The sequence below is a fragment of the Musa acuminata genome, chromosome BXJ1-6 (genome assembly GCF_036884655.1).
Source record: "Musa acuminata AAA Group cultivar baxijiao chromosome BXJ1-6, Cavendish_Baxijiao_AAA, whole genome shotgun sequence".
NCBI lineage: Eukaryota > Viridiplantae > Streptophyta > Magnoliopsida > Zingiberales > Musaceae > Musa > Musa acuminata.
The window spans coordinates 3,531,927-3,556,116 of record NC_088332.1 but is presented as its reverse complement, the minus strand read 5'-3'; the positions used below and the strand labels follow the sequence as shown (position 1 = coordinate 3,556,116).

Here is a 24,190-nt window from a genome sequence, read left to right as displayed (position 1 = left end):
TCTCCATTTAAGACTTCCATCGCACTGTTTCATATGTTCTCATAGGAGGAAGGAAGGAGGAGGAGAGAGAGAGAGAGAGAGAGAGAGAGAGAGAGAGAGGGAGAGCGATGGAGGTGGTGGCGCCGGTGAGAGACTTGCACTTCGCCAGCACATACACCAGCCCCTCCGTGAGCGCACCGTCGAGCCCGAAGCGCGTCGGCCACCACTTCGACTTCTTCCACCACTACACCAGCGCACCCACCAGTCCGTCGCGCGCCTCCGCCATCTACTCCCACTTCAACGCCATGGATCCTCTCCCTCCCCCGCCCTCGGCTGGCGGCGTCCCCTTCGGCTGGGAGGAGACGCCCGGCACGCCCAAGTCCCGCGGCAGCCCCGCCAAGGATGAGAAGGGCGACGTGTTCGACTTCGCCTTCGACTTCGGTGACAAAGAAGGCCTACCGATGCTCACCACCGCCGACGAGCTCTTCGAAGAAGGGAAGATTCGGCCACTTAAGCCACCTCCTCGCCTGCAGTATCCAGCCGCGGGTGACAGAAGCAGCGTGGCCTCCTCGCCGAGGCCGAGGGGGTTGTGGTCTCCCCGCCATCGCGGCAGGAGCGCCGGGGGAGAAGAGTTCGACCCCTTCACCGCGGCGATGGTGGAAGCGACGAAGGATAGACGGAGGGAGAGGACACCAACGCCTCCCCCTGTTTCTTCTTCCACAAGCCCCACCCTGAAGAGCGGCGGCGGTGGAAGCAAGAAGTGGCGGCTGAGGGACTTGCTTCTGTTCCGGAGCGCGTCAGAAGGACGCGCCACCGGCAACCGGAGCAAGGACCCTCTCCGCAAGTACACCTTGCTGTCATCAACATCGAGCAAGAAAGTAGTCGCCGAGGACGCCAAGCACTCAAGCTTCAGATCGACCGAGACACCCCTGCCGTATCGGCAGGGCCTCTTCGGCTGCCTGCGCTTCAACCCGGCTGTGCTCAGCATTTCCAAAGGATTCGGTAGCCACTCGTTCGGCCGCCGCCGGTGACGGCGACGAGAACCACTCTGGTTATTGTTGTCATTGTCGTCTTGCATTCAATCTGTATGCTTTGTGGTCAAGTTCTTTTCCTTTTTGCTTCATTCTGTAATGAAAGAATAGCCATGTTTGACATCATCTCTGGCTTCCATGCTTTATATTTGGCTGTTGTTTTCCCTGTCAGCTCTCACTGATCATAAGAGCCGAAGAAGGTGAAGCCTTCTGTGTGTCTGTTGCACTGTGTGCTACTGTAAAGTCTCAGTGAACATTCCTGTACATCATCAGTAAATTTCCATTGTCACAAGAACTCTGCCACAATTTGCTTCATAGTCTTGTAATAAAGTGGAACAGACCTCATAGTTTGCATGAAGAGATTGCCAAACCAAAGAGACAGCAAGGTGGCACAGTGGAACTTATGAAGCTGCAATTGGACAGCAAAAGTTAGACTGATGTTTTTATAGCCGCCAACAATGGTTATTGTAGAAACTTATGAAATATCATCTTTATATATCGACATCTTAAACCCTAAAAACGTTAAATTGATATAACAAACTTAAAAAATATTTCTCTTCATCTATCTCTTTGATTGAAGATATCAGTTAGCTTAGCTGAAAAAGACTTCAACAGGGACTGATGCATTGGCATGTAGTGTTCACAACTCTAACAATGTAATGGGACTGTACTATTGGGGATATGTTATGATGTTGATGCCAAAAGACTAGGGAAGTGAAGGACCACAGTGTTGTTTAGTAGTCTTGGTGTGGGCCATTTTGGTCTAAAGTTTGACTTAGAAAGTTGACTCTGTGACCCTTACCCTAGGAAAATGAGGCTTATTAGCTTTCTCAGGCTTCATGATCATAATGAACTCTGCATCAAGGATCATCCTTCTATTAGGAGCTTTGACTGCTGCTACTACTACTTTTATCTACTGACTCCATGTAGCAGTGAGGTTGATGATGGTTTAATGGTTAAGTATCAGGAAGAGACATCTGAAAGAAAAGCTCTAGTTCTTTGTAACACAATGGATCCCATCACTGTCTTGATTCCTTTATCTTCATCACAATCACCTGAGAATATGCATGAAAAATCTACTTAACTCTTGCATTTGAGGTGTCAGACACATAGCTCAAGGAAAAAATTAAGCTTAAATGGTTCACAAGGAATAAGAAAGAGAAAATAAACACTTGATGTTGTCCACAGTCTACTTTGTTGACCATTTTCTACAGTGGGTGGACATGTCAAAGCTTCATATTAGTGGGTGGTTAGGCATGATGGAAGACACTAAAGAACAAGAAGATTGATTTAAGAAGGAAGATTGAAGTAGATAAGTGTGCCCAAGTGAGTCTTTGAGGAAGAGAAAACAATTGAGACTCTCAGCTGATCTCTTTGACAGCCTTCTCCAGAGTCAGAGAAAACAGTTGGATCCACAACTGGTCAACTCAAAACAAAGACAAATAATTGCAGAGGAGGACACAGCAACAACATCATTCCAACTTTGAACAGAGTCAAGAAAGTGAGACGAATCTATAGCACACTTCATGAATGGCAAGAGAGCATATGGATTGATTGCTTGGTATGACTGACAGAAAAATATCAAGGATGCTTGTGATAAATTAATGAAAACCTTTAACTCATTGCTAAGAAGAGCATAGTCAAGCAACTAATGTTCTAAAAACTAGCAGGAATTGTTGGTAGATTCATGGAAGCACTTTAAGGGTTTTTTATGTCTTCTTATGGGCTTCAGACTAACAACTTGTTGCTATTCTAATCGATGAAGCAGAACATATTTGCTCATTGAATGAGACTCGAGTTATCACGATCCAACCTGATTGGTTCAAAATGTTTAAACTGAAATTAACAATAGTACATCCATCATATCCTTATAAGTCAATCTTAGATTTGATATACTTTCGACATGGGATTAAACCAGCATGTTATATGAGCAACTCAGTTATATCAATCACATTGAGATGAAAAACTTTAACTCATGCGTAATAAAGCAATTAAAGTTCTAAAAACTATGAGGAATTGTTGGTGGATTCACAGAAGTACTACAGGTTTTTTTTTATTTCTTCTTATGGGCTTCACACTAACAAAGTTGTTGCCATTATAATCAGTGAAACACAAAATACTCATTGAATGGGACTTGGGCTGTCACGATATGACATGACAAGATAATTTATCTGCTAATTTTGTTTAGCATGAACCATTGACTTAAAATACTTCAACTGAAAGTTAATATTAATCATCAAACCCTTATAGCCAAATTAATATTTTAATCTGTGCATCAAGAATAAAGAAAATGTTATGCAACTTGATTAATGCTAAAAAGAGAGAAGGAATGTTCATCTCCGGAAGGGGAAAAAAAAATCCTCATTTACTTCTATTTTATTATTCTAAAACCAGCAAAATAAACAACAGAATTCATATAAACCCTCATTTGATGCCCGTCCTAAAAAGAGCACAAGACCAAACACTATTCCTGGGTTTGCTATGTCACAAGAGTACTCAACCAGGTCGGCCGTGCGGCCCACCTCCCGAGGCCACCGCAACCTCTAACCGAGAGAGAGAGAGTGAGGGTAAGGTAAGTTCCAGCGGGGTAACGAAAGTTATTTTTCCAGCCGGAAACGGATCGGGTCGAGTTGGATCCGTCACCGACACATCTTGACATCTGACCCGACCCATTCACAAGCCGTACTTCGATCCCAAAGCCACTTGACGAGGACATCAGCCACTCGCAAAAGGCGTGGGAGTTTACAATAGGAGAGAGAGAGAGAGAAGCAACAAGGCATCATGGAGATTCCACCTCGAGGTGCAAAGACACTGAATACGGATCGACGACACAGCCATGCAAGGTAACGTGACCCCACTCACAGCTGGAAAACCCCGAAGTGGTCCATTTAACGTCCACATCCTTTGACGCAATATTGAGGTGCCGTGAGCACAAAGCCTGCGTCTGATCCTAACCATCAATCCGTAGATCTCGATCCAGATGGATACGATCAACGGATAGGATCTCCCGGTGGGTCTGCCACCTTTGCCAAGGTAATATGATGCATCAACATGACTGCGTAGGCCCACGTGACAAGGAGGATGAACGCTACAGGACAACCTCATCATACATGGATGGCATGATGAAGGCCGTACAAGTGCAAGCATGCGGCCATCGACTGGAATCCAGCTCACAGCTCCTGGAGCTCTCACCAACCATCTCCCACCCCATCACTACTTTGCTATAAATATCAACACACACACCCAACACTCACTCATCACTCGGACTGAGTAGTGTGTCACGATGAAGCTCCTACATCCCTCGTTAGTAATTCTACTCATCCTCTTCACCTCCTCCTGTGCCCAACTCGCCATGGCAAGGTCAGGTAAACACTCAGAACTTGGCAAAATACATGCCTGCAATGACGTGTTAGCAGTAATATCTTCGGTTGGTTTCAGCGTTCTGTGACTCCAAGTGCAAGGTGAGGTGCTCCAAGGCTAGCTTACAGGACCGGTGCTTGAAGTTTTGTGGCTTGTGCTGTGAGACGTGCCGATGTGTGCCATCCGGCACCTACGGGAACAAGGATGAGTGCCCTTGTTATAGGGACAAGTACACAGGGGTTGGCAAGAGGAGGAGGCCCAAGTGCCCCTAAGAGAGAAAGAGCGAGTGAGAGAGAGCTCTGTGCTTTCTTGCTTCTTCCATGCGTGTATATGTGGTTATATGGAGTGATGGTGTGTCTGCATCAGTTGATATATATTACCAGTGCCGAAAATAAATCCTGCTCTCTAGCATGTTTAATGTAGAGAGAGAGAGAGAGAGAGATAGAGTTATTTACCTGTTCACTATGAATATAATGTCTTGCATATGTTGAGGCATTGCTTTTGTTTTCAGAATCACCTTCTGGCATCTCTTGTGCAGTGCAACTCACCAACATTGTTTTTGCTACTTTGGTTGGTTGTCTGAATCCCTGCAGCATCACTTATCATTGAATGGCTGAACGGGTTCCACTGTCATATGCTAGTCTTTTAAACAAGTGGGTCTACTGAGCAGAAGCTACTGCATGCATGCATGTCTGGGTCAGCTTCATTATTGCTTAGATCGTACTCACAGGTGGCAGTTTATGTTCATCAGTACAGAAATCCCGCACAGATTAAAGGGAAAATAAAATAAATATAAAAGATGAGGAGGAGATTGTTTAAATTGATATTTTGTTAATCACAAAAGAAATGTTACCTTTTTTTTTATACTTCATGAGAAGGGAGGGTTCTCTTGCATCGCCACTGGGATCATAGGAACTTGAGGGGGTTTAGAGTCTTCAACATCAAATCTGAGACTCCACACACCATGTCAATAAATCTAAGCTCAAACCAAACAAGTAATCAAATTATCATGGCCTTATCGATGTTATAGATAGATGCAAATCAATCAACATCATCATCTATTTGTTGGTACTATAAGAGAAAATAAAGCTACGCTACAAGAATTCCAAGATGCCAGTTAGTGCAGACAGAGAAGGTGGAGATGACATTGCTTACGTGGTTGAGAGCAAGATCAGCAGTGGACATCAAGATAGACAGATGTGGCAGATCCGGATTTGGGAGGAGGAATGACAAAAGGTGTTCTACTTGAGAGAGAGAATTTGGGAAAGAGGTGAGAATTCAACTGATCAGAGTTATCATAGTGACTTTAGACTTAGCCATGGTTTTCACCCTGTTTGACACAGGATTAGCAGAGTCGTGAGAAATCATTGTTGTAGAAGCCATTGGCATGGGTCATCATAAAATTATGAATATTAAAGCATAAAAAATGGCTATAGCTATTACTTGAGCAAAGTCACATCTATTGCACGAAACAGAACATGCATCCATGATTGAAGATACAAAATTCAACTAAATACAAATATAAAGATACGTTGCTAATGTCTAGGAAGTACCTTTCAGAATGCTTGTAGGCCTCCAATATAATCAACTAGAGCATCGAGTAATTCCACTTCTTTAGAAAAATCGCAGGCTCACCTTGTCGGCTCAATCCAACACAACACACTTGCAACTTGGACATGGCTTGGAGAGAATGTAATAGAATGTTTCTGTAATACAGTGTGCCAGAATTATCAATGCCAAAAGACTTGCATTTTTTTTCCTTTCCTTTGTATCTTTGTAAATTATCAAGTTACACATGCTATTTCGTATCAACTGCTAGATAAAAGCATAACTATTGTGTACTGATGTACCGATCAAACTTTCCTGTAGTCATCAGCAACTCTTGGTGATTTAACTGAGACTTAGGATGTTAGAACCCTCTTTCAATCAACATAAATGAATTTGAAGTTCTACAGTTTGGTAAATGACTTGAATGAAGCTGACGTGTGATTATCCCAAGAATCCGTTTAATAGTCAGGAGGGGAGCTTCAGAGTATACAGGTCATGAGTTGCAACTATTAGACTGTGTGATCAAGGAAACAACAGCTCTTTGGTCATGGGTTCCTGAATCAAACATATACACCAAATAAAAAGAAAAAGAAAATGAGAAAACCATAGGTTTAACAAGTGTTTCATTCAATGGGAATACCTCAGACCCCTAACTCACTTATCTTCTACTTGCAAGATAATGCTAAACACCTACAGTAACAAGCAATTTAAAATGTGTTCCTCTTATTATTTGGCCACTTCAGACTACTTTTGTAACCCAGGTTCGGAAGAACCATATGGGTCTTGCCCCAGCAAGAGTACCAAAAAGGTTCTTTTTGAGGATTTGTAATATCCATAAAACATCTCATAAACCATGCATGAATAACTGGGTAATCACACAAAATGTCCAGTGTCCTAGACAGTCTCTGAACCATAGTGAAGGAACCATTTCTGAGTTATAGTTCATTTGGAGAAGGGAAAAGGTGGAAGGAGAGGTAAAAAAGTGGTATAGTTTACAGGAAAAAAGTGCTCCAGTCATCACCTAATCTTTGTCAGATTGAACTCAGCTCCAAATGACAAGGAATGAAGAATGAACCCCTAATGGAACCTCAAGCAATCTTGTTACTGATACTCTGATTGTGGTTCAAAAGCAAATGGCAGTAAGCTTACTTTTGTCTTTGATGCTTCTAGAAGAAACTGTCAGCGGTAATTATTGATAAAGCAGACATGATTTTGCTCATCCAATCTATGGTGAAACAGAAGAGGAAGGATTGTTGTGAATATTATAGCACTCAGAATAATTGGGATATAGATAAATATTACTGAAGGGAAGATGTTGGTTGGAAATGTAAAGTGTAGCAATATATGGTCATAAACAGGGTCTCCCTCACACAATTGTCAGCAGAAATTGTTAATGAAGCAGCAGTATTTTGATTTTTCCTATCCATTTTATGGCGAAATGGGCGACAGAAAGGGACTCATCTGAAGATCACAACAATCCGTACAATTGGGATATAGTAAAAGATTGAATGAATGATGTTAGTTGGCAACGTCAGGTATAGCAATATATGGTCTTAACTCTTAAGCAGGGACTGTTTTTCCCTCTTTTCACTGAAGTACTATAAATCACCTAAGCAACAAAAGCAAATAACAATAATAATAGAAGTAATAGTATGTGAGATTCTTAAGAAGCAACACCTGAGTACAGCAGTAACTTAACTTCCTAGTATGTGTTTGTTGCCAAACAGGCCCTAAATTCCAAACAATGAATCTGTAGGAGTGAGTTCCACAACTAACTTTTTCCGTCAATAGCAGTGAAATTTTTTTTGTACCTTCCTATGCTCAGATATATGACATATGGAAACAATACTCTGATCAGGGAGTTAATGTAATTTATTTACAGTCGAAAGAAAATTTTGAGCACTCAAAGTAGATAATTGTATTTGACTTTCATACTGTTGATTAATGTTACCACAAAGTCATCTTCCTTGAAACTCTCAATGCACACTAACACAATATAAAGCACATAGAGTTCCAAATTAAGATTCTCATACTAGATATACCAGACTGGATTCTTAATATACACACACACACACACACACAAGAAGATGAACTGGTAGCCACCACTATTCAAAAACGGACTATGCAAACATTTTCCACCTAAAAGCTGAATGCCAACTGACTGAAAGAATAAAAAGCTAAGTGAATTCACATGATAAATAGCATCTTTGTGTAACAGCAGACTCCAATATAGTGACAACAATGTTGACAATAAATAAGTTCTTTACCATGATATGAACTTCCACCAAATTCCACTAAGGAACCTAGTGCTATCCAGATTCCGGCCATTCACATGCAGCTTCTTTTTCTTTGGATCAGCAAACTGATATTTCTCTCTTCTATACAAGGCAGAAATCCAACCTGAAAATCAGAAATTAGCCATAGAATATCAACATAAGCTTGGCACCGAAAGTAACATGTCAACGCAGATGTATTATGCACTGAAGCAAAACTATGTTACCTCATCTCCAACTGGTTGACTAGTGACCTTGGTAAGTAGTGTAAAGCCATGGTAGTCTTTTTTTTCTACTTTGAGATGATTTTCAATAACGATTACCCTTTTTCGTTCACATTCTTTTCATCATTTGAAATATACCTCGAAACTCTTAATGGCAAAAGGTTCACAGTGACCACCCTATTTGACCAAGGTCAAGGATACCTTCTGCACAATGTCCAATAAGTCTTTAATTGGCAACAACTCCACTTCAATTATCACCTCATAAGCACTGGTAGATCTCAGTAGTAACTACTCACTGATATGAAAGAGCCACACGGTGGCCCAATTCAGGTGATTGTGCCCTGTCTTCAAGTAATGTCTCCAAGATCAAGGAGGCTTCAGATCTTTCTCCTTGATACAAGTACTCGTCTACAAGTCTTGCATACTTAAGAGCCACCTCAAATTCGTTCTGCTGAAAATGACAAGAAAGAGTGCTCTTCAAATCTTCTAGCTTCCCTTCTGCACAGGCCCCATGGAGAAGGAAAACAACTGTGATATGATCAGGCAAACAACCTTTTTCAATCATTTTATCTCTCAGCTCCAATGCACTTTTAAGCATTCGATGTTTGCAAAGGCAAAATATGATAGCATTATATGCTGCAGTCTTGTGATCCCAACCTTCAAGAACCATAATTTTGTAGATATTTAAAGTTGCATACTCGTGTCGATGTTGAAGATCATTGCTATTAATTATCTCGCAATTGGAAATACTATCTGTTAGCCCTTTAATTAAGTAACGGTATGTGAAGTCATTAGGTAGGCACTTATATTGCAGCATTTCTTCAAAGTATATAATAGCTCTAGCCATTCTATGATTTTTACAACAGCCTCCTATAAGAATGCTATATGTAACAACATTAGGGGTGATCTCATTACGCTGCATATATTTGAAAAGGACCTCTGCTGTATCTGTGTCTCCGATCTGACAATATCCATTGATTAGAGCAGAATACGTGACAACGTTGGGCTTGCATCTATGCTTCATCATATCAATGAATACTCTCATAGCCCCATCTAAGTCACCTTGTCTCGCATAACCATTAATAACTGTTGTGTATGTGAATTCATCAGGGGGGTAACCATCCTTGCTCATTCTACTGATGCATAAAATTGCATCATGAATCATACCAAATTTGCAGTAACCTTTGATCATGGCATTATAACCAACAATCCCACGTTTAATGCCTTTCTGATCCATGAATTCAAAAACCTTCTTTGCCTCATTGAGATCCTCATTTCTGATAAATCCATCAACAAGCGTGGCATAAACAAATTCATCCAGGATGACATTTTGATCAAGCATCTCAGCAACTAGCTTCTTTGCAGAGGGAAGCATCCCTTTCTTGCAAAGGCCACTGATTAGGACATTATATATTGCTGCATCTGGGAGCACTCCCTTCTCCATCATTTTCTTTCTAATTTCTAAGGCATCATTTACCTCGCCCAAGACAACAAGCCCATGAATCAGAGCTCCATAAGTTACCAAGTCAGGACTATGACCTCTCTCTATCATCTCGACAAGCAAATTTGATGCAGTAACAACATCTCTTATTTGGCAATATCCATGTATGACGGGCGTGTAGCTAAATTTATTTGGACTCAACCGCCTGCTAATAGCCTCCCTCAGTAGCTGCTGAGCTCCTGGCACTTTCCCATCTCGACAAAAACCAGCTATCAAAATGTTATATGTAATGATATCAGGTTCACAACCACTTCCAATCATTTGCCTCAGCGCCGCTTTTGCTTCAACAATAGAACCATGCTTACACCGAGAATCAATCACATCATTGTAAATTTGCACATTTGGTTGCAATCCACGGGCTTTCATTTCCGAAATCAACCTATTTATCCCAGCAATGTTCCCTTTCATGCATAATCCATGAATAACAATGCCATATGACACTACTGTGGGCAAGAATCCTCTCAACTTCATCTCTTCAAATAGTGCATATCCTCTCCTGATGTCGCCTTTCCTGCAATATCCATCAACAAGCATGTTGTAGAATACAACATTCGGAATGCACCCTGCGCCCCATCTATCCTCAATCAACCTCTTGGCCTCATCCATCCTCCCTTCCGAGCACAAACCCCTCACCACTATACCAGTGCTGTAGTTATCAGCCCCGCCCTCTCTTTCAACCATTTCGTCGTACACTTTACGAGCCAATTCATAATGCCGCTGTCTCACGAGCAACTCCAACAAACTGTTGCAACCAGAAACATCAGGAAAACATCCGTCTTGATCCCTCGTACTCGCGTAGACATCCAAAGCCTTCTCCTCTGCGCCGGAATCGGCATAAGCGACGAGGAGAGAGCTGGAGGCTTCGCGGGTCGGTGTGCGCCCGTCGCTCCTCATCGCGTCGAGCACGAGACCGGCCTCGGGAAGGCGACCGGGCCAGGCAAGGAGGCGCAGGAGCTCCGAGTAAGAGAGGGAGTCTGGGGGGTCGGCCCAGCTGGGGCGGCGGCGGCGAGCCCAGTCGAAGAAGTCGAGGGCGGCGTCGGGGTCGCGGATGCGAGCAATGATCGGGGCCATGTATTCCTCCTCGGCGTGGCTGGACAACATCTCTTCGAGGGTTTGCTCCCATCGGGGGTCGGCCTTGCGGGTGAGCAGAACCCGGACGACGGAGTCGGCGAGCTTGCGGACCCAAGGGTGGGGGAAACAGCGTCCCGAGGGGGTTCGGGGCGGCTTCTTGAGGTGGGTGAGGAGTAGTTTGCACATGAACGAAGAGGTAAGAGGGCAACGCGCGGCAGCGAGGGAGAGCAACCTGCGACCTCGCGCGAGAACGAAGAATGAGCGAATGGCCGCTTCCGTGCGCAGCCCGCTCTAGCACGAGTTTGAACACGAAGTCTAGGGCAATCGGCCCGTTTAATAGCAGGCCATAGGAGCCAATCCTTTACGACCCGGTCCATTATAATCCTCTCGTCAATGGGCCGGACGAAGACCGGTTCGCTCGAGTGGGCTGCTGGCGACCGCTTCTGGACCAGCTGTGGTTCAGTCAACGGATAGACACATACACTCCAAGCCATGAGAGATTGAAGGCTGCTTAAATTTAAATTACAGAAAAATAAGAGATATCAACTGTAGTAGTATACATTATTATTATTATTATTATTACTACTCTATGATAAGCTTGCTGTCCTTTGGAATCCCGATGGCGACAGCTTCGTCCTACTCCAATCAAGACAGAAGACCACAACCACCGACGCCTTCAGCTGCCCATGTGGAGGACACAACGCACTGTGAGTAGCAGAAGAGTCTGTCGACCTGCAGTCCCACCATTGCCCTGGTTGACAGATCAACACAGTGATCGAATTCAATGGCGAAGACACATGCAGAGTTTAATGTTCTTTGGACATGCATAGGTTCCTCTCCGTGTGAAGAGCCACATGAGCTCATGTGTGTATGCTTTTAGCAGTAGCTGGTGAACGAAGGAACCTGCATAGCATGAGGGCTGTTTTCAGGATCACTGTTGCGTAGTGTAATTGGGACTCTTTGAATGCATTTATTCTTTTCTGAATGAAACTGATGAACAAAAGCTTCTTCTTTTTTGTACTTTTTATCTTTTATTTGTTCTGAATCAAATAATCTTAGCCAAACAATTGGGCATTTCTACCTTCTTGAGGTGTCTTTCTTCGTCGTCGTTGAGGGGTATCTCTCATTTGCTGTATCTTATACTGCAGATGAGGTAGGAAACACTGGCATTTAGCGATAGCGGATACTCTCTTTCTCAACATTTGGGGCTATCATTTACGCTGCCAGATACCAATCCAAATCAATGTGAGGCAACCCACAACACGCTTCACGTAGCCATCAATCTCATTCAATGGCTCATCGATTGACTTCAGCCGTGAGCTTATCCATTCGACACTCTTGCGCTTTGAGCAGAAAACAAAGAGCCTCGCCTTCCTCGTGCATGGGAAGAAATAGTATTATAAGCTCTCTCTCTCTCTCTCTCTTCTCGTTATGTTCTCTCTGATTGCAACGCAACAATCATAATGGTTTCTATCATTCTAATCTTTATTGGCTGTAGTGACAGAACCTTGATGTGGTCATGCATCATGAATTAATATAAGAAAACAAAGGCTGGTACATATCAGGGAATATAGAAAATTTTGCATAGGGAGATCAAATCTCATATGTCGACAGAAGAACCTAAATAATTAAGCCAAGGGTATATAGTATTTATTATAAGCATGTCAACATCAAGTGGTCACTGATTCTTCTCCATTATTGCTGGACTGGCCCTCCTCTGTTGATTTGAGAGACTTTTCCTTGATTTTTTGTGTAATGTTTGATCACAGGCAAACTTTAATTGGGATAAAACTTTGATGTTTACACAAAAATATATAATCATCTTTAATTATCATCACTAAATTGAATTGAATCTGTATGTCTTACCCTTTGCAGGAATGGCTTCGACATCTTATGATGTTATTTCTGCATGAGATGGTTGGTGAACAATTTGCTAATCTTAGAGTGCTTCCAGTTCTATGGAATTCCATTGTATCAATGACAATGGTGGTTGAATATTTTCTTGTAGATTTAGAGTGAGGATTTTGTCTCAGAACTTGCAAGTGATCGATCCATGGAGGTATTAAAGACCAAAAGAGAAGCTTTTATTGAGGAGAGGGTACAACAGAAGCCCGTTTAGACTCATAATAACACACTCGAACAGTAGAGATAGAGATCGATGTAGAGAAAGAGAGACGGAAGTATTCCAGCCATTATTCGCTCAGTTTAAGGCCATTACGCCTTTCCGACGGTGCCTTTCCTCGGAGAGTATCTTAGCCAAGCGAGTGAGTGCTTCGGCGTTGGTTCCTTCTCCCTTGACCTCCTCGAAGTCTCCTGTCTCAAGGTTGACCCTGGAGACTGGTTTCTTCAGAAGACTTTCACCGATCTTCACCAGCTCGAGCAGGTTCTCCTTTGTCGAGACATCAACAGATGATGCTTGGCCCATCAAGGTCTCATCCTGCAATCCGGTTGGATCAGTCCTTCGATCATCCAAGAACTTAGAACAAGATGGATCTGAGGAACCTCAGCATGACTTTACCTGTATGCGCAGATAATTCTGCTCACAGTGCAGTGACTGGAAAACAGAGGACATGTGGACGTCGACTATGTCGGCGCTAGCATGGCTGAAGCTATCGATCAGAGGGGTGGAACCACCATGGTACAGCCACTGAAGAATGCCCCACTTGGACGCGAGATGTGCACTAAACTTCTTCTCCACCTTGGCGGCGCCGGTGCCGATGGAGATGATTATGAAGTTGTGGTAGTCGATCGGCTTGTAGGAGTGGAAGTCCTGGTTCATCAGGAACATCTCCTTCTTGATCTGGCTCATCGCCACCAAGGTCTGGATCGCAAGAAACGGTGGCAAGTCAGTCACCGGCAAGCAGATCAAGCGAAAGAAGGAAGCGATCGGAAGCTACTCATAGATTCTTGCTTACTGGATTGTTCGCTGCAACACCTCCATCGATGAGATTGTAGCTACGAGTGTTTCCATTGGAATCTTGGGTCTCGAAGTAGTGCGCCGGAAGGAAGGTCGGCGCCGCCGATGTACTGATGCAAATGTCAGCTACATGCGCGTCCTTCAGAGGCTCCAATCTCGCCTGAGAGTAACAAGGCATGAATATGACCAGATCTACAGACATCAGATCTCCATTGTTGAAGATTAAGACTACTCAGAGGCACCTCAAAGGATGAAAAGATGATGGGCTGGAGAAGCTTGATGTCAAAGGCTGGGATTATGACGTTCGTTAAGGTCTGACTGAGCTTGATGTCTTTGAGCAGGTCCTTGACTTTGGAGTGCAGGAACTTGCCGTCGTATTTAGGCCCCATAATTGCACCTGCCAACTTCCTTACCGAGCTGAGAAATCCAGATCTGCAAGGAGATAGAGAGTTTGATATGTTAGCAGAGGTAGAATCGGAACTGTGCGTCAGAACAAGGGCACGCATGAGCCGTGGACCGACCCTTGAGGAAAGATCTTCGGGCAATTCTGGAGGTAGAAGTCAATGATGTCCTTGGCTGAGAAGAGCGGGCGCTGCTTCTCATCAGGAGCGGTGATCATGGCCGTGAGCAGTCCTCCTGTGCTCGTCCCTGTAACCACGTCGAAGTAATCTGCCACCCTGGCATCCGGTCCGTCGAGTTCCTGCACTCACAGAACAGTTCGTCGTTGACCACACTTGACTGGTTCATCCCTAAGGCTACGATGGATTGGTTTCCCACCTGAAGCTTCGTCTCGAGAAAGTTGATGATGGTTCCCGGGATGATGCCTCTCACTCCTCCTCCATCTATGCTCAGCACCGTGATCAGCTTCCCCTTGCAGGGCGGCGGCCTGTGCACGTGATGCGCGTTGTGCCTGTGATGATGGCGGTCGCTTGTTTGGGTCTCGGCCATTGGTGTTTGGATCTGAAAGCTGTGGGAGAAGAAAGAGGAGCGGGCAAGCAGGGAGCTGAGAACAAAGAACCGGATCGAAGAAAGGCTGTGTTTGTTACCCTACACATTCATCAGTTCTCTCGCATGGGTGTCATTAAATAGAGGAGGAGGAGGAGGAGGAGGAGGAGGAGGAAGAAGAAAAGAAGAAGAAGAAGAAGACTGGCAACCCAACAGTAATGAATGCATGCATGCAAAACAGCAAAAACACGTGCGTCAGCCGCAAAATAATGTAGCTGTTCAGTTCTTTACACAAAAGAATCCAAAAGTAAAGATGATAAGTTTGGGTCGGATGAATCGAAGAGGAGAAGAAAATAATGTAGCTGTCCAAGGACAATACCATTTCCTCTCCATTTCCTTTTGCATGTGGAAAACGCATGTGATTTGACTTTGTTAATGTTCTTTATCAAACTCTCTAATATATATCTCTGTATATATATAGCCTCGTTTCCTGCGTGCATGTAAACTGACTTTGTTAATGCTTCATATCAATCTCTCTCTCTCTCTCTCTCTCTCTCTCTCTCTCTCTCTCTCTCTCTCTCTCTCTATATATATATATATATATATATATATATATATATATATATAGTGAAAAATATGTACCATTTATCGAGAAAAGGCAGTAAGAAGATGAGCATGGAGGTGACATTTGCAACGAATGTGGTGTAAGTGCTGAATTGACTTCATGCCTCGTTGCTCTCAGACAAAGGCAGTGGTGATATGACAAAATGACCAAACTCAAATCCCATCCCATTACTCGCCCAAATATCTATCTGTCATACACTCTCAGTGAGAGAACGATACATTATCGCATGAACTCGAATTATGTGATCAAAAGTTGGTGTGGGGCCCATTTAGGTGATGAGTGATAGGGGTCCGCAAATGCAGAAGGTTGTGTTGGAATTGACTTCCCCTACTGCTGTATATGCTTCGAGTTAATCGAATTCAAGAATGGATGTCTTTAGATGACAATATATATAGTTGTTTTTTTTTTCTTTTCTGATATCCTCTGTTGATTTAGCTGATTATAATTATAATTAAATATATAAGAAAAGATTTTTATGTTTATTAGGATCGAACTAATCAGTGTTGAGCTTTAATTCATATATTGAATTGTATTTTCAAAAAATATATTAACTAAATAATATATAGATTATTTTTTGAGGGTTTTTCCCTCATTTCCCCACAATTTTCTTTCTCGTATGCACATAATTTTTTTTCTTTCTATTTTCTTCTCTTCTCCGTCTCGTCGCATTAGTTCTATCTACATCAAAACCATATTATTAGGCCTAATTCTCCCTTAACTATTGTGAATGTATTCTCTTTTGTGTTTCATTCCGAGCGCTTTAGGTTATGCTCTTCTTCTTCTTCTTTCGTATTCTATCATCATATAATAGATAATAATTATTTGATATAAAAATTAAGGAAGAAAAATTAAGCTTGGAATCTTATCCACTTTACTTAGACCAATAATAATTATATATATATATTTATTTATTGATGTAGATGATCTTAAATAGTTAAAGATCTCATCTTATAACAGATGATATATGATAACTAGAAAGGAATAAGCTACAAGGACATGTGATCTCACAAATCTTACTCCTAAGAGGGTATTTATTCTTGCAAAGCAGAAAAATATTATTATAGCAGATATATATCTGCTATAATAGCTAACAGCTGAAGCATGAGTTCTACATGTTCATATAAGGACAAGGTCTTCATTGCTGGTTGGTAATGGCCACTATCTATCTGTGAAATATACAGCCCATTATTGCAACACCAGTGATGTACTCTCATTTTTGTTGACATCAAAGGCAGGCAAATGCACATGCCCCATTTGTACCACCATGAAATGGGATAAGTTCTTATAGGTGTTTGGTTATCATCCAACACCATTATCTTTGTGACAGCAACCATAGAAACATAAATAAAATATTATGATTCCCTTTTTAAATACATTCAATCATTGTTTCATTTCTAAATTAGAGCGTTAAAATTAAGTTCTAATATGATGCACATGAAGTTCAACCCAATAATAATTTTAAAATCTTAACCTTATCTCTAATGTTACGAGAGTAATTTTTTTTACTCGCATCATTCATCATAATCAATATTAGGTTAGATTAGATATCATCTATAGTAATACGATCCGATGAAATAACTAGCTTATTCATATTATCATATCATCATAGACAAATCTGAGATATAAAATGAGACATATATTTGTGTTTTTTTTTTTCCACCCTTTGAAGAAAGAGAACCAGTCTGATCCTTTCCATGCCAATTGAGTGTCAGGAATTTAGTGGTCAGACTTATGCATCAAAAAGCATATTTCCTGAGGTAAAATACTGTCAAATGATTGAGATTTGTTGGTTTGGTTCACAATCAATCATTCAATGGTTGATGCATGACAGATTAAAGATGACAAAATATTCTTTTCATCCTTGATGCCTTATAATTTCCAATTTGAAAAAGACAACTTGCTTATGATCATGTTCATAGTGAATTGAAAATTTCATTAGGAATTTCAGAATTTTATATGGTACTATAAGCTAAAACATAGACAATCTCTGAAATATCTGTGAAGGAATAAGCTTCTGAATCATGTTGTATCTCCACAAAGAAAAAAAGAAGCAAAATTTATGACAAACTATATTAAAATTGATGACACTGAGCAAGACAAAAAACAATACAAAATAGTGTTTTGAATTAATCAATCATCAAGACTACCTTGCCAAGATTTCTCTTAGCAACAAACTACACTTCCAATTAGAACAAACAAGTTCATGTGGTTTTTGTTTTTTTTTTTTTGTTGTTTTTAGCTCAACCACATCACATTTCTGAAAGGACAATTGACATGATCAAAGTGAGTTGGTGTGGTGGGTACGCTGGCATGATCCTGAAGACTAAGGCCCTCTTGAGGATTGCAACTCAATGAGTGGGTTTTCTGTGATACAATTTTCTTTGTTGTGGGTCTTCTGATGATGTTGTTTGAATATATTCGAAACAATTCTAAAGCTTAGTAAGATCAGAAGGAGGACATGTAAATTTCATCATGCCCCAACTGATTCAAAGATTACAAAGAAAATTTCATGATATCTGATCATTATTTTTTATCGAGTATGTCACAATAATTATCAAAGATTATAAAAAAATTATTAGGCAATATACATCAGCATATAAAAGACATATTTTTTTTGTATTATTTGGAAAAGCGAATAACGACATCTTTCGCTTTCAAATTAAAATATAACAAGAGACATAACACACAAATCAATTTTATCAAATCAAATTAATGATAAGAACGAATCAATTTTATCAAATCAAATTAATGATCAAATTTTGATATTATTAGAATCATAATCTAATTTAAGCATATTAAAAAGAAAAGTCTAATGTCCCAAACTACTACCGATATAATATTTAGAAAAGATCGACTTATATAATTCTATTTTTATATTCTTAGTGACAAAAAAATAAAGAGAAAGTTATAGTAAACTTACCCTCTACATTTAAGCAGATCAAATAAATATAATATAGTCAACTTGTTGAATCTTGAACCATTTTGATCATCTAAAGAAAGCTTATTTAGATTCATCCTAGTGGAAGCAAATTCCAAAACCCAAATACAATTTTCCAACCTCCCTACCCAAATCCTAATGGATCTAAACTCTAAGGGTTCAAGCCCAAATCCAATGTCAAATAAACACAGGTCCAACCCAAATGTATTAATAATCAATGCCTATTTGTATGTGGCACATTCACCTTATCTTAAAAATATGATATCAACAACACATTTGTATTAAGAATTAGTTTCTAGTGTGTAAACTGAAAGTTCATGTGATTAAACTCGATTTTGTAAAATATTCGTTCCTTGAAAATCAATCTCAGAAAGTGTTTATTATTTAATTTATTTTTTAATATTTTTTTAGACATATTATTTTAATGACTTGGTGTAAGCCCTTATAAATAATAATATCCTATCGTACTCTTTTGGATACTTAAAAAAAAAAAACTCATGTTTTCGGGTATTTTTCAATATATATTCTTTATTTTATTTTTTTCTCCAATTGTACCCTTAATTTAAAAAAAAATCCAAATTACTCTTTAAAAATTTTATCGCTTGTTACGGTATTTTTTTAATCTATTATAGTATTTTTACTACTACAATAAAAATACTATAAAATATATTTAAAAATATCATAAATAATCTAGATAGATTTCTAGCCTTAGCCAAATTAATTAGAAGTGTAAAAATATAATATTATAATAATCTATAAATGATGATAATCAAAATTACATGATATGATATCACTTATAGTACTTTTCAATAATATTTATAGTATTTTTAATACATAAAATTATTATAAATGCTATTGAAAAACAACGAGCTAAATGAAAATATGTAACAGCTGAAAATAGATTTAAAAAAAGAATTTTTTTTAAATAAAGGATATTTTAAATATTTTCACATTAGAGAGTATTATTTGAAAAAAAATGATACTTTTGGAAAATACTCAAAATATGAGTATTTACAAACTAAATCGCCTTATTATTTTCAGATCCATAATGGATGTTTTATATATTTTATATTTTATTTTTTTTCATTTAAAAATTTCAAACTATTAGTTGATTTTAATGATAATTATTTATTAATCTTAATTTTATGTGTGAAGAATTTTAGAAGGAAGTTATAAACCTTGATCATATGGTGGCATGGGTTCTTCGGATCAAGTGTCTGCACGCATCTTGAGGTGGAATGGACGTCCAGAACAATTCGAATTATTAATGCCTTAAAAGAAGATACAATGTGATCGCCGTCACGGCTCTTCTCTCTTCTCTCCATCCGCTCTTTCGCGTCGGAGATGGCGACCGGCAACCTCGGCTGCGTGGTGGTGGCGGTCGACGGCAGCGAGGAGAGTATGAATGGCCTCCGCTGGGCCATCGATAACCTCCTCCTCCGTCCCGCCGGCGAGGGCGCCGACGGAGCCGCGGAGGAGGCCGGTGCGCTCGTCGTCCTCCACGTCCAGTCTCCGCCCTCCATCGCCGCCGGCCTGAACCCCGGATCCGTCCCCTTCGGCGGCCCCGGTCTGTTGCCAAAGCCTGACTCCTCCTCATCCTCTTCGATCCCGAACCTTCCACTCGTGTCCTCCGATTCTTGTTCTCTGATTGGAGTTTCCATCTTCAGATTACATCGAGGTGCCAGCCTTCACGGCGGCGATCGAGGCGCACCAGAGACGGATCACGGAGGCGATCATGACGCACGCCCTCCAGATTTGCGCTGGGAAAGATGTGAGATCGCTTTGTTTTTACTGTCCCGCATGATCTTGTTTGCTGCTTAGGGCAGTTTTCTCGAGGATTGCCGTCAATTTGATTGGAAAATGCTGCTGCAAATATGAAGGTAAATGTCAAGACGCAAGTGGTGGTGGGTGATCCGAAGGAACTGATATGTGAGGTGGCCACCAACTTGCACGCGGATCTACTTGTGATGGGTTCCCGTGCTTTTGGGCCCATCAAGAGGTAATTCTCTCTTTACATTTTGTTTCCCCCTTCAGTATGGGAATGACTTTGTTTGGTACTGTAAAACTTGCAGATCTTAAGTTGCTTTATTATATTATTCCTTTCCAGCTTTACAAACTTTGATCTCTGCATAAAAAAAAAGAACAAAAGTCAAGAGCTTGACTTTTTTCAGCATTAAACTTCAGTTAAAGCATGATTACTGCAAGAAGAGGAAACAGATAAACCATATAGTAAATTATTGTATGACCATCAAACATCGGTATCAGTTCTGGTCAAACAGCAGAGAGTTCTTAAATGACTGAAAAAAGTAACATGCCAGTGAACCGAACAACAGGACATCTGAAACTTTTAAAGGGAAATTGAAGTCGATGGTCCCAACATTTGTTGCAAGATGATGTTCTGAATTTGATGTTACAATTATTTGTCTGTTACATATTGTCTAATTGTGGATGATATCAGTTTGTAGCATCTCTAGAGAGTTTCTTTGCCTTGGTAGGTTACTTAGTTCTGCCCAGAAAAGTGGTTATATCTCTTAACTCATGCTGGGAATAGTTCACAAAGTTTTTAATTGGGATAAGCTTTGGAATTCTTCTTTTGGCACCATACACAGTTTGAGTCGATTATAAGAGGGTCTGGTTGTATTTTTATCAACCAACATCAATAAATATGCGGGTTGCGGTTGTTGTGGTCCCATGTTGCAATGGATTCACATAAAATGAATGATCATATTGGATTCGAGCTTCCTTAGCATCTGGACTTGGGAAATGGTTTCGGAAATATTTGCTCGTGTTTCATAAGCTGTCTTCTTGCTTTAGTTTCTTTAAGGCCAAGAGAAGTCTTATGGAAACCTAAAGGGTTTGTTTTTTTCGAGGTGGTGGAAGAAGAAAACTGTTAGAAAACATTTCTTGTCCCTCTTGGAAAGGAGTTTCATATTCTTGATACATACAACTTTAAAAGAAGTTTGATACATATAACTGTGTTAGGATGTTGTGAAGGCTCTATATATGTATTTGTAGATTCTTAAAGCTATTTGATATTCTTGTTGAAATTAACTGAAACAGAAATCTGAGGAAACATCCATGAGATTATTGAAAGATGTTCTTGGAGGCAAGGATGCTCTCGAAGGTGGCGCACAAAAAAAATTATATTACTAACACTGTTTTTTTACAGACAAATTTTGAGGTATAATTTCAATATGTTGAGGATGTCCTCCAATATTCTGAAATCTCTAGGTTAACTTAGTTTCCTTTTTTTTTATAAATAAATAGAAGATAAATAATGGTCGATATGGAATATGCTTGTTGCAAACTATATACCATATATGAGTCTCAACCAAGATCTAGAGCTAGGCCTGTCAGACACGTCTATGAACTCTGGTATGAGGGGTGGTGTGTTGGATTACTGTAATTTTTTTGAGTTCCTTTATTATTGCTTCATGGTTGGGTGATATACCAGTTCCAGTGTCCTACATGTAAACATAGGTGCTAGTAGTTCTAGCGAAGGATAACGGTCTTCCTTCTGTTGTAGTGGTCTCTCCACAATAATTTGTCGTTCCAGCATCGTGAAGTTTCTGCCAAATCTGAATCTTGTTTTAACTTCTTTTTATACATAGGCACAAGTAACAAAGGCAGTTTAATCTAGTGGGAGTTCTAAGGTCTCAAGGATGATGATCTGGAAAGTGACAGTTATTTTGTTGCGTTTCTACGTTGATTTCTGCATCCTAAAGTTTCTAATAGTCTGACTTACCAACAAATTTGAGGTCTTGCAATTTTTCAACTGTTAATCAAATGGTCAAATGCTGATGTGGTACTGAGACTTGAACTGGGGGTCTTGAGATTAAAGGGTAAACTTAGTACATGAGGCTCCAACTAATGCAGAATGTGGGTCTGCAGAGGGTCAATGTACATATTCCTACTTTAATTTTAGAGAGACTATTTCCAAAATTTGTCTCCTGATCTCAGTTGCAAGGGATCACCTCGTCTCATCATCGTACCAAGTCTCACCCTCAAACTGGAAATCTTGAGATTGTTGAACCAAATGGATCAAATTAATTAACTGATAGTGATCCAGACTGGAATGGTTATTATAAATTAGCTGCAACAGTTTTGAGATAAGAGATATAAAGGGTTGCGGCTTCGCTGCCGCTTCTTACTATATCTCATCAACAAGGAGGTCAGGGAAGAGGAAGGGATGTAAGAGAATTTGGAGTCAAGGCCAGACGAGGAAAGTATTTTGGCTATTATCAGTTTTCTTATTCCCTTTTGCCACTGTTGGCACAAGGCATCACCTTGTTCACACTGCAGTTCACAGTTGCATGCCATTGGCGCATACTATGCTAAACCCTGTGTGCTACCAGTGCTTAAAATCGTGATAATACAATAAATTAATAATATTGATGAATAAAACCCAAATCAAGTTCCACTTGTAAGTTATCATTTAAAGATATAGTTTTTCTTAGCAATTCGAATACACGTAGACCATGTTCTTTTGTTTGTTTGTTTGTTTGCTTCAAATTAGCATGCGGTGATTCTTATTGTGCAATTCTTTTGTATGGGGAACGGTACATGATGTCTATCTTCAGTGGATGCATATTTGCCAATGTGATTATATTGCCATGAGCTACAACTAAAAATTAGTTTATCTCTTTTGAGTCTGACTTGCATCAATTTATCATAACCTTTTATTGCAGGATGTTCTTGGGAAGTGTAAGCAACTACTGCATCAACCATGCAAACTGCCCAGTTGTTGTAATAAAAGGTTCATCCTGAAGTGAATATATTTCCCTGTGTGTGCTTGTTTGTTGTATCTTATTCCATTTGATGGTTCCTTTGTTTGCTTCCATGGTACTAAAATTTGTGGGTCTCTTTCTGAAAGACTGGAATTTGTCTCCCTTCAGTGTGTTTCACAGGATTGTGTTGTTGTTATGGGACGAAATTTCTGTTTGGTATTCTAAGGATCTTCATGTAAAGGGCGTATTTGATGAACATTTGTGTATCATTTGCTATTAATTATACTAGAAGTTATTTAGTTCAGTGTCTTTCCTTTGATTCATTTTGTTGGAATTCAGCATTATGTGGTTGCATGTGTGTAAAAGAGTGAGCTGCTTAGCCAAATGTCAAACATGACCCCATTTGTTTTGCTCTTCATCATACAAGTTGTAGTTAAACAGACATCATTTTAGAACACCATGATACAATCAACTTGCCAACCCCTATGCAATTAAGTGTTTAGAAAACATGGGTCAAATGCTTGTAACAAGTGACTAGAGGATACCTCCACAATCAACCACCTTAGAACTGCAACAACTAATAACTGAAGGAAATGATACAAATGCTAAATAAGAAGGGGCGAGAAGATTGTAAGCATGATAGTTTCCATATGATTCACGATACAAATTCTCATAACTGTTGACATGGGAATGTCCTCAGGGCATTTTGTTTCTTGCAAAAAGCTCTTATTGGTTTTCTTGCTCAATCAAGGTCTAGAATTGGTCCTGTGATTACCCATATATACCTCATTTTTTGTGAAATTGTATGTCGTAGTGATCAAAGCCATAGCCTACATACAATATGAAATTATTCACCCAATTAGAAACAATCAATCTCCAGCTTGTCAATTTTTTTAGTACATTCCCAGAAACTACACTTGGACTGCACTCCTTGATCCCACATGACTGGAAATATAAAATTTCTGCCTCTCATGGAAGTTTGGGCATCTGCAATGCCATGAACTGAGTAGCTTTGACTTCCAGTGTGCTGATGCAGAAAGCTGCATACAGC

At 40.2% G+C, this 24,190-nt stretch overlaps 5 protein-coding genes across 11 annotated transcripts; 3 read left to right on the top strand and 2 right to left on the bottom strand.

The window, feature by feature from the left end:
- The first annotated feature begins 107 nt into the window (after window positions 1-107).
- On the top strand, window positions 108-1,136 carry LOC135675678 (uncharacterized). Its single transcript, XM_065186067.1, has one exon. The coding sequence runs from the start codon at window positions 108-110 to the stop codon at window positions 1,008-1,010; it is 903 nt and encodes a 300-aa protein (XP_065042139.1). The 3' UTR covers window positions 1,011-1,136.
- LOC135586219 (pentatricopeptide repeat-containing protein At1g52620-like) lies at window positions 1,132-11,298 on the bottom strand. Of its 7 annotated transcripts, XM_065186062.1 has the most exons (8): window positions 8,419-11,298; window positions 8,186-8,318; window positions 5,924-6,076; window positions 5,224-5,317; window positions 4,826-5,046; window positions 1,813-2,065; window positions 1,352-1,419; window positions 1,132-1,269 (listed from the first exon to the last, which is right to left on the bottom strand). In XM_065186062.1, exon 1 carries the CDS (start codon window positions 11,171-11,173, stop codon window positions 8,708-8,710), a length of 2,466 nt encoding a protein of 821 aa, XP_065042134.1. In that variant the 5' UTR covers window positions 11,174-11,298; the 3' UTR covers window positions 1,132-1,269; window positions 1,352-1,419; window positions 1,813-2,065; window positions 4,826-5,046; window positions 5,224-5,317; window positions 5,924-6,076; window positions 8,186-8,318; window positions 8,419-8,707. The 7 variants fall into 7 exon arrangements, with proteins under 7 accessions (XP_065042134.1, XP_065042132.1, XP_065042135.1 ...); XM_065186060.1 differs by lacking the exon at window positions 1,813-2,065; XM_065186063.1 differs by lacking the exons at window positions 1,132-1,269; window positions 1,352-1,419 and having other exon boundaries at window positions 1,480-2,065.
- Window positions 4,220-4,886, top strand: LOC135675679 (peamaclein-like). Its single transcript, XM_065186068.1, has 2 exons — window positions 4,220-4,375; window positions 4,449-4,886. Exons 1-2 carry the CDS (start codon window positions 4,294-4,296, stop codon window positions 4,640-4,642), a joined length of 276 nt encoding a protein of 91 aa, XP_065042140.1. The 5' UTR covers window positions 4,220-4,293; the 3' UTR covers window positions 4,643-4,886.
- A 1,751-nt stretch (window positions 11,299-13,049) lies between the features above and the next one.
- LOC103986719 (patatin-like protein 2) lies at window positions 13,050-14,997 on the bottom strand. Its single transcript, XM_009404810.2, has 6 exons — window positions 14,682-14,997; window positions 14,426-14,604; window positions 14,147-14,336; window positions 13,903-14,064; window positions 13,506-13,808; window positions 13,050-13,424 (listed from the first exon to the last, which is right to left on the bottom strand). Exons 1-6 carry the CDS (start codon window positions 14,850-14,852, stop codon window positions 13,188-13,190), a joined length of 1,242 nt encoding a protein of 413 aa, XP_009403085.2. The 5' UTR covers window positions 14,853-14,997; the 3' UTR covers window positions 13,050-13,187.
- Window positions 14,998-19,645: 4,648 nt separating this feature from the next.
- Window positions 19,646-23,443, top strand: LOC135675677 (universal stress protein PHOS34-like). Its single transcript, XM_065186058.1, has 4 exons — window positions 19,646-19,979; window positions 20,080-20,183; window positions 20,293-20,411; window positions 23,101-23,443. The coding sequence occupies exons 1-4, from the start codon at window positions 19,757-19,759 to the stop codon at window positions 23,177-23,179; spliced, it is 525 nt and encodes a 174-aa protein (XP_065042130.1). The 5' UTR covers window positions 19,646-19,756; the 3' UTR covers window positions 23,180-23,443.
- Window positions 23,444-24,190: the final 747 nt, after the last annotated feature.

What these genes read in the sequence shown, in the direction of transcription:
- LOC103986719 (XM_009404810.2), bottom strand. Translation starts at nt 14,852, where the DNA reads ATGGCCGAGACCCAAACAAGCGACCGCCATCATCACAGGCACAACGCG. An exon ending in TTCTCGAGACGAAGCTTCAG is followed by an intron (nt 14,605 to 14,681) that starts GTGGGAAACCAA and finishes CTGTGAGTGCAG; the next exon opens with GAACTCGACGGACCGGATGC. An exon ending in CCGAAGATCTTTCCTCAAGG is followed by an intron (nt 14,337 to 14,425) that starts GTCGGTCCACGG and finishes ATCTCCTTGCAG; the next exon opens with ATCTGGATTTCTCAGCTCGG.
- LOC135675679 (XM_065186068.1), top strand. Translation starts at nt 4,294, where the DNA reads ATGAAGCTCCTACATCCCTCGTTAGTAATTCTACTCATCCTCTTCACC. An exon ending in ACTCGCCATGGCAAGGTCAG is followed by an intron (nt 4,376 to 4,448) that starts GTAAACACTCAG and finishes GGTTGGTTTCAG; the next exon opens with CGTTCTGTGACTCCAAGTGC.
- LOC135586219 (XM_065186062.1), bottom strand. Translation starts at nt 11,173, where the DNA reads ATGTGCAAACTACTCCTCACCCACCTCAAGAAGCCGCCCCGAACCCCC.
- LOC135675677 (XM_065186058.1), top strand. Translation starts at nt 19,757, where the DNA reads ATGGCGACCGGCAACCTCGGCTGCGTGGTGGTGGCGGTCGACGGCAGC. An exon ending in CGTCCCCTTCGGCGGCCCCG is followed by an intron (nt 19,980 to 20,079) that starts GTCTGTTGCCAA and finishes TTCCATCTTCAG; the next exon opens with ATTACATCGAGGTGCCAGCC. An exon ending in GCTTTTGGGCCCATCAAGAG is followed by an intron (nt 20,412 to 23,100) that starts GTAATTCTCTCT and finishes CTTTTATTGCAG; the next exon opens with GATGTTCTTGGGAAGTGTAA.
- LOC135675678 (XM_065186067.1), top strand. Translation starts at nt 108, where the DNA reads ATGGAGGTGGTGGCGCCGGTGAGAGACTTGCACTTCGCCAGCACATAC.